We start from the raw sequence: 12,406 nt of genomic DNA on the forward strand, positions 1-12,406 counted from the left end.
TTTAAACCTAGCAGTAGGGTTGTCATATAGTGTCTGTATAGTTTTAATAATTGTGTCTTGGAAACCAAATCTATGTAAAACTCTGTAAAGAAAATCCCAATTAATCAAATCAAATGCCTTTTCAGCATTCACGCTTATCACTATTGCTTCGATTTTATTTTTTTGTATATGATCCATAATGTGAAGTGTCCTTCGTATATTGTCATTGTGTTTGGCGTTGTCGTATAAAACCTGTCTGATCGTTACGTATCAGTATGGGTAGAAACTCCTCTAATCGTTTGGCCATGATGGAGCTAAATAATCTATAATCTACATTAAGAACGGATATTGGTCTAAATGACCCACGTTCCATTTTATCCTTGCTTCTTTCGGTATAGCTGAGATTATTGCTTCCTTCCAACTGGGTAGCATTTGTGCCTTTTTTTAGAGCCCAGTTCAGTGTGGGCAGTAAAACAGGAATTAACTCATTTTTACATTCTTTGTACCACTCTGCCATATACCCATCTGATCTTGGTGACTTGCTTAATTTAAGCCTACTAATTGCAGCTTTTAATTCAACTTCAGTTATGTCAGCAGTCATCGTTCTATTTTGTTCTTCGCTTAAAGTGGGTAACTCTAGAGAATTCAAGATGGTGTCAATTTGGGTTATGCTTCCCCCTGGAACTTTGGAAAATAGAGTTTTGTAAAACACTTCAAAAGCTTCTTGAATTTCACTTAGCTTTTTTTAAAAATCATTTTTGTTCTTGGGTTCCTAATGCTATGAATTCTATTTTCTGCTATCTTTTTTTTTCAGTTTCCATGCCAGTATTTTCAAAGACTTTGATCCACTTTCATAATGTCTCTGTTTCAGAAACATTAAATTTTTCCTGATCTCTTGCATAGCCAAACTATTAATTTCATTCCTAATTTTTTAAATTTCCCCTAATGTATCCTGTGCCAAATTCAATTTGTGTTTTTTCTCTAGTTCCTTCAGCCTATTTTGTAATTCCTCTGATGTTTTATTCCTTTTTTTTCTTATGAAGATATCGCTATAATTTTCCCTCTTAAGAAAGCTTTCAGAATATCCCATAAAATGGGAGGTGAAACCTCTCCATTATCATTAAATTCTAAGTAGAGACCAATTTCTTTTTTAATTTGTTCCTTAAAGTATGGATCATTGAGTAGACTTGAATTTAGTTTCCAAATAGTATTCTTTGGTTGTTGGTCAAAATCAACAAATAAATATATAGGTGCATGGTCACTTACATCTATTGTCCCAATTCCACAGCTGTTTATTTTGTCTGTCTTTTCCAAATGTTATGAAATAGTCTATTCTTGTATATACAGAATGGGGAGCAGAATAATGCGTGTAATCCCTTCTGTCGGGGAAAAGTTCCCTCCATATATCGATTAAACCAGCATCCTCAAAAAGTGTATTAACTTTCTTATGTAAGGATTTTGTTTCATAGGTTTTTCTATTGGAGGCGTCTAAATTTGGTTGTAATTGTAAATTTAAGTCTCCCCCACATATCAGGAGACCTTCTGTTTCTGTTACCATAATATCAGTAATTTTCTGAAAGAAACCAGTATCACTTCCCGGGGGTGCGTATATATTCAATAGAGTCACTGAATTTCTGTCTATATTCGCCATTATCAGAATATATCTGCCCTCTTTATCTCCCATTTCGAATACTTTTTCAAAATTTAGCTTTCTTGAGATAAGTATAGCAATTCCTCTCCTATGTCCTGATTTATATGAAGAGAAAAACAAATTAGTGAAGCTCATTCTCTTTAGTTTTCTATGCTTATTATCACTTAAATGAGTTTCCTGTAAATATACTACATGGGCTTGTTCTTTTTTCATTTTGGATAAAATTCTATTATGTTTAATTGGATTTAATAGCCCATTGACATTAAAAGAAATGAATTTTACTTTGGCCTTAGCCATCTGTATTTATCTGTCAATGTATCATTGAAATTAGCAGAATAAAACTTAATCAATCTACTCCCTGAACAAATAAGAACCAAGAAACGCAAATAATAACAAAAATGGCAACGAATGTGTGATTCCAAGGCTGAGGTCTCTGGTAGATGACCCTGCGTTGAGCTAGAGGAAATGTCTAGCTGTGGGAGATAACCCCTCCTACTTGAGAGTTGAGGGCCCCCATTGCAGTATTCAGAAAAGTCAGTGAACAAATCCATTACACAGAAAGGATTTCCCTGTGTACTCCTCCTATCTATCTATATATATATATATATATATACACACACACACACATACATACACACACCCCCACACACATACATATATATATATATATCATATACATATACGTATATATTCTCATTTTGGTGGGGAAAGTAAATGAGCGAATAAAGAATAACAACTAAGTAATATAAAATCCAGAATATAAAATACATAATAAGTATTTCTCGAGATAGGTACATCACCGTCTACTATTGCTTCCGTTTAGCTTCTCAACATTTTAAAAGTTAACCAAACCTTATGGCTCTTCTGGAGGGGATGAAGGTTGTCTTTGGAAAACTCCCAGTTTCTTCCTGATATACTTTTCTCGGCCTCCTCCTGTCTCCTGCCTTCTCGATTCTCGCACTATTTCCCAAGCAGAGCAAAATAATTCCTCAGCCAGGCTTTCCTTCGTTTTGGTCATGCTGACGGGCAACCCTCTGGCCTTCATGTCTGTAGTCGCCTCTTCCACTGTCTGATACAGTTGGATTCCATCTTGATAAAACACTCGAAGTTTAGCAGGATACAGAGTTTGAAACCTAATCCTTTCTTGTTTTAGTATTCGCTTTACTTCAGAGCATTCTTTACATTTCTGCAGGACCACGGGGGGGGGGGGGGGGTAATCTTGGTCGAAATATATTAATTTATCGTCTAAAAACACCCTCTTCTTACCCCAGGCCCTTCGTAGAATCTCCGCCTTGGTACTGTATCGAAGGAATTTAATTATTATTGAGCGTGGCTTATCTGCTCTATCTCGGGTAGGCTTCGGGACAAGCGCACGATGCGCTCTCTCAATTTCCAGCTCCATAGTCAATGGAAGCTCCAGCGCGTCCCACAGCAACTTTCTGACAAACTCCGTCATAGACAAGACCTCCGCTCCTTTGGGAACGTTGTATATTCTGATATTTTTCTGCCGTGATCTTCCCTCCAGATCAAGCAGTTTACCTTCTTGTTGATTTAATATTTTTATCGTCTTACTTAGTATTCGTTCCACGTTTTGAACACGATCTTCCAACTTCTCAACTTGAGTCTCTGCCACCACTACTTTTTGATTGACGTTGGCAAGCTCTGATTTAATATCATGTAGCTGCTGTTTTATTTCTTTCTGGAACTCCCTTATCTCTTTCAAAATTTCGATCATACTTGCCGCTTCGCCTGAACGAGGCCCAGCGTCCACCTCGCTAGCACGCGGTTGGGTAGGAGAGCCACTCGCTGCACTCCTCTTGGCTGCAGGCTCTGCAGTGTCACTTTTTTTATTTCCATTCTTTTTCCCCATTCTTGCCCCTCTTATCAGTTCAAATACTTTAGAAAAATACTATATTTGATGGGATAACGGGGCTTAATACGCATTTTTCCGGAGGAGCTAGTGACTTAAGCTCCCATTCTTGACGATGACATCACTGGAACCCCCTGTTGCTTGCTTCTGCTGTTTGCATGAGTTGTGTTGTTTTTTCTCTTTTTCTCTGGTGCATTGGGGATGGTCTTTTATTCTTTTTAGTTTTTTTTGAGTTTCTTACTTTGCAACTGCCTGCAAGCACACAAGCCTCAAGGTTGCATAATTTACACCTTCTCTGATAATCTTTGAAATGCTGAAGGAACTCAGCAAGTCAGGTAGCAGGGGAATAAATAGTTGACGTTTCTGGGCCCAATACTTGTCAATGTTTTTACAAACTGGAGTTATGGTCTGACACACAAGGTACAGCTGAATAAGCAACAAAGAAATGCCTGAAATTCTGCCTCCTGTAAGGTACGTACCTGGCTGATGACATGCAGTGCTACAGCTTACTTCCAATAGCATGAAGTCTGTAATGTTTAGAGTCACTGTATTGCATCAGGAGAGCAGAACATGCCCACTGCTCAAAATTTTCTGCACTGTTGCAAAAACAAAATGCATGTAATGCTCAGCAGCTAAGGAAATGTCTGTGAAGACAGAAAAAGGGTCAACTTTCCTCATGAAGTTCTGAACTCACTAAGGATTCCCCTTCCCTTTCTACAGATGCAAGCTAAACTGTTAAGCATGCCCCGCATTTACTTGACTTCAGATTTCCATTATTTTCCTCTCACATTGGAGAATCGTTGTGATAGCTTGCTCAGTAATCCCCACAGTACAAATGACTGTTTAAAATGAATTAATTTCCCCACTTCCTGTAATCCCCACTCTGACCTTTCCCCTCTTCTCACCTACCTATCACTTCCCTCAAGGTCCCCTTCTTCTTCCCTTTCTCCTATGGTCCGCTCGCTTCTCATATCAAATTCCTACTTCTCCAGCACTTTAGCTTCTCCATCCACCTGGCTTCACCTATCACCTTCCCCATCCCCTGACCTTATTATTCTGTCAACTTCCCCCTTCCTTCTCAGCGCAAAACATTAACTGTTTATTCATTTCTATAGAAGCCTCCTGACCTGCTGAGTTCCTACAGCATTTTGTGCCTGTTGCTTAAAATTAAGATTCCTGACACACAAAAAAAGTATATTCTGATGAACTGCATCCTAAGCTTTGTATCAAATACCATCAGGTGTGAATAATTGAGAGTAAGAAAGGTGGGTTTAAGACAGTGCTAAGCAAAGAGAAGCATTTTTCTCACCTTCAGAGTTACATCACATAGTTCTTTGGCTTCATAGAAGTGATAGAGAGCTTGGTGATACTCCTTCCAAGCTTCATCTGCTTCAAACAGAAAACCACCGTCTGCCTCAGCTTCCTGGTCAGCGGATCTAATGGGAAGCTTCCTGCTCTTTTGCTGATGATGCTTCAAATTTTCTGGTATCATATCACCTGAAGCCATTCCTTTAAATGTTGTAACTTCACCTGTAAGCACCTAAATGAGATCTTCAACACATCACTGTTTGCCGAGTTAACATCTTAGTCATATGCAGAAAAGCACTCCTTCCTGGTTAAAAAAAAAACATTGATTAATTAGTAATTCTCAAACAGTTGATACCAATTGGGCATCTCCAGCTAAAATATAAAACTATTAAACTATTAAAAGTTATTGGTTTTAACATTACCAATATATATTAAGTATTATATCTTTTGCTTCACTGAGATGCATTTAATATTCCAAAAGAAATTTTATTATCCAAGTACATATACTGTACGTCACCACATGGAACCCTGAGGTTCATTTCCTTGTGGGCATTCTCAACAATAGTAACTATAACACAATCAATGAAAGACTACCTAACTTGAACATTCAACCAGAGTGCATTAGACAATAAACTGTGCAAATACAAAAAGAAGAAACAATAATATAAATAGCTAAGCAATAAATATCAAGAACATGTAATGAAGAGTCCTTGAAAGTGAGTCCATTGGTTGTGGGAACATTTCAATGATGGGGCAAGTGAAGTTGTTCAGGATGCTGATGGTTGAGGGGTATTAACTGTTCCTGAACCTGGTGGTGCAAGTCCTGAGGCTCTTGGTACTGCTGATGGCAGCAGTGAGAAGGGAACTTGACCTGGTTCATTAATTAGAAATCTTCTTCATTTTTAATATCAGGTTTGATAAGTGAAATTTCCAGACTCTTGGGAATTTATGAGGTCACTGGAATTTCTATGGTATGATATCTACTACTTAATATAAGCTACAATGAATATTTCCTTTAAAACAAAAAAGTGCTTCTTTTCTAAAACAAACAATATAACTGTACCTTCCTCCTCTGGCAGCTTGTACCATTTATTCACCACACCCTCTCTAAAAACTGATCTCAGATCGACTTTAAAACTTTCCTCTTTCACTTTAAACCTACAACCTCTTGAGATAGTTTCCTCTACTATGGAAAAAGAGTAAATATTTACCTTACTTATGTCCTTTTTACAATTTTATATACAAGTATAAAACTACCCCTCAGCCTCCTCTGCTCCAAAGACAACAGTCCCAGCATATCCAATTTCTCCCTAATCTCTAGCCCTCCAGTCCAGAGAACATCCTAGTGAGTCATTTCCACACTCTCTCTAGTTCAATCACAATGCTCCCAAAGTGCAGCTTAACCAATGTTTTCTACAACATGATATCCCAATTCTTGTACCATTTTCCCTTCTAAAGAATCCCAAAATTTTTGGGGATTACCGTCAACTTTCTTTGGTCTAGTGAAAATTCACAGTTTGAGCCCTTCATGATTATAACTTCAATATTAAAAGAATACCTAAAAGGAGATTGCGCAGGGAAAGTGAATTTCAATTGAAAGTTCTACTTGAAGTGCAAACACTGATTTCAGTATAAAGGCTCCAAACAGACCTCCCAGGTGAGGCAACACTTCACCTGCAAATCTGCTGGGGTCATCTATTCTGTCTGGTGCCCCCAATGTGGCCTCCTCTACATTGGTGAGACCCGTCATAAACTGGGGGATTACTTCGTCGAGCACCTCCGCTCCATCTGCCACAAGCAGAACTTCCCAGTGGCCAAACGTTTTAATTTAGATTCCCATTCTGTTCCAACATGCCAATCCGTGGCCTCTTCCTGTGCGAAGATGAGGCCACCCTCGGGGTGGAGGAGCAACATCTTGTATTCCATCTGGGTACCCTGCAACCTGATGGCATGAATACCAATTTCTCCTCCCGGTAAAAAAAATCCTCCCCTCCCCCCACCATTCCCCACTGAATTCTTAATGTCCTCTCACCTGCCTATTACCCTAACCCCCCCCCCCCCCGGGGTCCCCTCCTCCCTTTCTCCTATGGTCCGCTCTCCTCTCCTATCAGATTCCTTCCTCTCTAGCCCTTTATCTTTCCTACCCACCCCAGCTTCACCTATTTCCCTCCCCTCCCCTCTTCTTCTATTTCCCACTCTGGCCTCTTATCTCTTCTCACTTGCCTATCACTTCCCCTGGATCATTTCTTCCTTTCATTTTTCCGATGGTCCACTCTCTTCTCTTATCAGATTCCTTCCTCTCTAGCCCTTTATTTTTCCTACCCATCCCGGCTTCACCTATCACTTTCTAGCTTGTTCTCCCTCCCTTCTCCCATCTTTATATTCTGGCATCTTCCCCCTTCCTTTCAGTTCTGAAGGGTTTTTGCCCGAAACATCGACTTTTATTCATTTCAGCAGATGCTGCCTGGCCTGCTGAGTCCCGCCAGCATTTTGTGTGTTGCTCGGGATTTCCAGCACCTGCAGAATCTTCTGTGTTTAAATAAAAAGGGCTTCTTCTCCCAGGAAGTAGATTTTCAATCAAGTAAAAAAAACTACTTGAATCCCACTAATCAGAAGCAAGCTGTATCTCAAAAGCATTACTTCTACTGTAATCAACAATGAACAACACTACCCTGGCAGTTTGAGTCGGGTTATATTTATAACCTACTCAAAGACAGAGCACCGATTACTGAAGAACACAACTGAAAAACACAGGATACAAATCACAGTAATTACTCCACGTAGCAGTTATGCACTTATTGTAAATCATCTCTGATTCACACCAATTAAATTGCTAAACTTGCCACAACATTATTCTCCAATATGTGACCTGCTTGTCATGGTCACTTGGTGAATGAAAATTCGCCCTGGTAGAATTTACTACACAAAATTCCGAGAACCTGAATAACCATTGGATAATCACTGGATATCCAACTATCTAAATGCCATTAAAAGTATTAAAACTTTGGAAAAATTGAAGGCACTACTGAAGATGTGCAACAGCTTACTGGTAGTTTGAAAGCAAAGGATTTTGATTAAAAACACTACTAATAACATTCTTTTTAAAGTAAATTGTGGTAAACTATCACCGCACACAATGAAGAGACGAGTGATGGCAAATTGAACTGGAGAGACGTACCCTGCTGGTGCGCTGCAAAATTGACACACTTGGAGTTGGATCCGTGCTGGTTAGAGTGGACAATTCGGAGGGGAGAAGACGGGACAGAGGAGTTCCGATGCCCGTCCAACTAGCCTGGGGACAAGAGTGGATCGCTCTAAAGCCGATTTGGAGAGGTCGAGAATGGTTTCTTCAGCAGCAAAATCCAGATCTGAAGTGAATCATTAGGCGAACCGCTCCGGGCCTAGAACACAGCGAGGCCCGGGTCCTAATGCGAGGTACAATCTGATCAGACAACCTAAACGCCGGTCCAGATATACTGGAAAGGCAGGTTGTCGAGAGTCGGGTGAGGTTGGATTGCTCAGAGCGCCAAGCTGATTTGGAGAGAACAAAAACAGCTTCTCCAGCAGCAAAATGTAGGCCTTGATTGATTTGTTGCAGCTGGGCCCGGGTTCTAATGCAAGGTTCAGACAATTTAAATGTCGGCCAAGCTGGACTGGGGGGCTCCTCTCTCTGCGATGCTAAGTCTGTGAGACTGCCCCAGTTGCTGTGCTTCCTCTCTGTGAACTTTGCGGCAACTTGTTTTGCTAATATGATCAACTGAATACCAAGGCTTCGGGCCTACTCCAAGAATTTGGATCTAAGGACTCAGTTTGGTTTGGAATGCTGTTGTTGTTGCTTGCTTCAATTGTTTGCATGAGTTGTTCTGTTTTTTCTCTTTCTCTGTGGGCATGGGGGGGGGGATGTTGTTCTTATTTTTTAAAATTGGGTTCTTTTGGGTTCCTTGCTTTGTGGCTACCTGTAAGCAAACAAATCTCAAGGGTGTACAATTTACACGTTTGTTGATAATAAATGCACTTTGAATTTTTAATCTTTGAACCTGCTTTTTACTTACTTTGTGAGTACAAATTTCCTGAATATCTTACACTTCACTTAATTAGAATGCAGATTACTTATTTCTTTGCAGATTTATCAATTTACTTCAAAACCAAACAAAAATATTGAGTTTTAAAAAGTCAATTGAATCAAATATTTTATTTCAACTTCAATTTTTTTCTGAAGATCCAATTTAAGTTGAAATGTCATATAAAAGGAAGTATGATGAAAACTATACGGTTTCACAGGCATTAATAGACATGATGGGACACAAAAGCAGTGTTTTTATTCGGAATAATTCTTGTGAACGTAAGTATGAAGCCAGCAAAACTGACTGAACACCTAACGCCTGTCCATCCTGAAAATGCATCTAAAGGTTTGTGGAACACATACAAAATGTTGGAGGAACTCAGCAGGCCAGGCAACATCTATGGAAAAGAGTACAGTCAACATTTTGGGCCAAGACCCTTCAGCAAGACTGCAGAAAAAAAAGATGAGGAGTAGATTTAAAAGGAGGGACATTAAGAATTCAGTGGGGAATGGTGGGGGGGGGAGGATTTTTTTTTACCGGGAGGAGAAATTGGTATTCATGCCATCAGGTTGGAGGGTACCCAGACAGAATACAAGGTATTGCTCCTCCACCCCAAGGGTGGCCTCATCTTTTTCCCAGACAATGGAAAAAGAGTAAATATTTACCTTACTTATGTCCTTTTTACAATTTTATATACAAGTATAAAACTACCCCTCAGCCTCCTCTGCTCCAAAGACAACAGTCCAGGCATATCCAATTTCTCCCTAATCTCTAGCCCTCCTGTCAATGTGGTTAACTCCTTGTTTTTGTCCGATATGCGCATGCTGACGCCATGAAAGAAGAATTCTTATTTTGTGAGTCTCATTTGCAAACTACAAAGGCCATCAACGTCTTGAAAATGGTAAAACTTTTTATGCCAAACAAATCTTTGACTGGAAAGAAAAGCTTCACACTCTTCGTACAGATGGAGCTCATGTGATACTTGGTAATACATCTGGTTTTGCTTTTTTAGTGAAAAAGCAAGCTCCTCACATCATCGTCACTCATCATTCTTTACACAGACCTGCACTCGCAACAAAGACTCTTCCAACAACCCTGAAAGAAGTTTTGTCCACATCTTCCGGTTTAAGATGGTGCTACCAAACAAGTGTGACAGCTCAATGGTAATTCAAAAGGCAAGAAATCCCACTAAAAATTTTAGTAATAACACGTTTTCTTAAGTAAATTATGGTAAACTAGCACCGTAAACAAGAGACAAGCAAAGGCAAAACAAATTGGAGGGATGAACTGTGCTGGTACGTTGCAGAGTCGACATACATGGAGTGAGCCATTTGGAGAGGAGAAGTCGAGGCAAAGGAGTTTCATGCCCGTACAACTGGCCTGGGTGCAATGATGGATCACTCTAGGTGCCGAACAGATTTGGAGAGTTGGATAGCGGCTACAGGCTGGGTGGCAAAGTCTAGGCCCTGAGCAAGTCGCTGGACAGTGTGGTCTAGGCCCAGAGCCTTTCACTACAGTGGTGCCCAGGTCCTATTGTGAGGTACGATGAGCTGTTTTACTACTCTACACAAAGGGTACTTTACAATGGCCAATTAATTTACCAGCCCACCTAGACAGCATTTGGGGAGAACACAGACAATGCCAGAGGTCAGGATTCAAATAAAGTCCTTGAAACTGTGCCAACAACACTAACCAATGCACACATTTGCACTTTCACAACACCAGAAGCAGACAGAGAAGCCCGAGCAACACATACAAAATGCAGTAGGTGGGTGGGTGGGGATGAAGTAAGAGGCTGAGAGGACAGAGGTGGAAAAGGTAAAGGGTCTGAAGGAGGAACTCAATAGGAGAGGAGAAAGGGAAGGAGGGGAACCAGAGGTAATGGGCAACTGAGCAGTAAGGGTGAGGGGGAACCAAAACGGGGAATGAGAAAAGTGATGGAGGGAAGGAGGAGGAATCAATGTTCATGCTAGCAGAAGCTGAAGATGCTCAATGGAAGGAGAAACAAACCAATGACATTACAGCCAAAGAGATAATGCTTATCTTAGCCGGTCACAGCAGACCGAGCAGTTTTAATCAGACTGAAGTAGAAAGGATTATGTAAATGAGAAACCATAAATAGACACTAAACAAATCAGCCACGCTTAATTTGTCTAATCCTGGCTTTAAGAAGTGAGCTGATGGTGCTCACTTTTCTTCTGAAAATGAGGAACAGAAAAAAATCTTTATTCATGCTAGGAATCTCTCTACACCACTTTGCAGCTTTTAATAAAATAATCCCCATTAAGAAAAATCTGTGTATAACAAGTTGATCTTCTCAACAACATTTGAAGAACAGTTTATATAAAACATCGAAAATGCTGGAAATACTTAGCAGGTCAGGTAGCATCCATGGAGACAAAAAAATAGTTAATGTTTCTAGTGCATGACTTTTGGAATGGGATAGGTTGATCATGTGGTTGCCCTCACTCCCTGCTTCTCCACAACCTCTCACTCTGTCCTCAGAATCCCACACACAGTAATTCCCATTCCATCAGCTCGTGTATACATTATTCTGCGAGTGAACAGCTAAGAATTTTCAGAGAGAAGGCATTTTACTACTCGGGGTAAAAGAGAGGCAAGATTGCGCAGGCGCGTGACGTCAGCCAGTAAAGTGGGAAAGGCCTAAAAAGACCACCATATCCAGCTGGCACCGTTCAGAGCGGGCTGCAGAGTGAGAGGGCTTTGGCTCAACGGGCTTAGGCGCTAACGGGATGAGGCGAGGTGGGTTTAACAGTGTTAATTGTGGAAAGAAAGTATGTGTGTGGGGCCAGTTTTCTGTGCTCGGTGTCAGATGTGGGAGGTCCTGGAGTCTCCCAGCCTCCCAGATAGCCATATCTGCACCAGGTGTGTCGAGCTGCAGCTCCTAAGGGACCAAGTTAGGGAACTGGAGATGCAGCTCGATGACCTTCGCCTGGTCAGGGAGAGCGAGGAGGTGATAAGTGATAGAGCGAGGGGCCACAGGAGACAGATTAGTGGGTCACAGTCAGGAGGGGGAAAGGGAACAGTCAGGTACTAGAGAGTACCCCTGTGGCTGTACCTCTTGACAATAAGTACTCCTGTTTGAGTACTGTTGGGGGGGGTGGGGGGGGACAGCCTACCTGAGTGAGGCAACAGTGGCCATGCCTCTGGCACAGAGTCTGGCCCTGTGGCTCAGAAGGGTAGGGAAAGGAAGAGGAAGGCAGTAGTGATAGGAGACTCTATAGTTAGGGGGTCAGATAGGCGATTCTGTGGACACAGGAAAGAAACACAGATGGTAGTTTACCTCCCAGGTGCCAGGGTCCGGGATGTTTCAAATTATGTCCAAGATATCCTGCAGTGGGAGGGAGAACAGCCAGAGGACTGGTACATATTGTTACCAATGACATAGGTAGGAAAAGGGAAGAGGTCCTGAAAAAAGATTGCAGTGAGTTAGGAAGGGAGTTGAGAAGAAGGACCGCAAAGGTAGTAATCTCAGGATTACTGCCTGCGCCACATGAGTGTAGGAATAGAATG

The 12,406-nt window shown here is 41.0% G+C and overlaps 1 protein-coding gene across 3 annotated transcripts in view; it reads right to left on the bottom strand.

The window, feature by feature from the left end:
* Window positions 1-12,406, bottom strand: part of klhl8 (kelch-like family member 8) — a 54,877-nt gene that overhangs the window by 37,809 nt on the left and 4,662 nt on the right. For 2 of the 3 annotated variants that reach the window (XM_073065273.1, XM_073065276.1), the window contains exon 2: window positions 4,810-5,112. In XM_073065273.1, coding sequence (XP_072921374.1) covers window positions 4,810-5,007 — 198 coding nt within the window. In that variant the 5' untranslated portion in view covers window positions 5,008-5,112. Of the gene's footprint in view, window positions 1-3,979; window positions 4,089-4,809; window positions 5,113-12,406 lie in introns of those variants that run through there. The other variant, XM_073065274.1, reaches the window with a different exon arrangement.

Source organism: Hemitrygon akajei, chromosome 13, assembly GCF_048418815.1.
Source record: "Hemitrygon akajei chromosome 13, sHemAka1.3, whole genome shotgun sequence".
Taxonomy (NCBI): Eukaryota; Metazoa; Chordata; class Chondrichthyes; order Myliobatiformes; family Dasyatidae; genus Hemitrygon; species Hemitrygon akajei.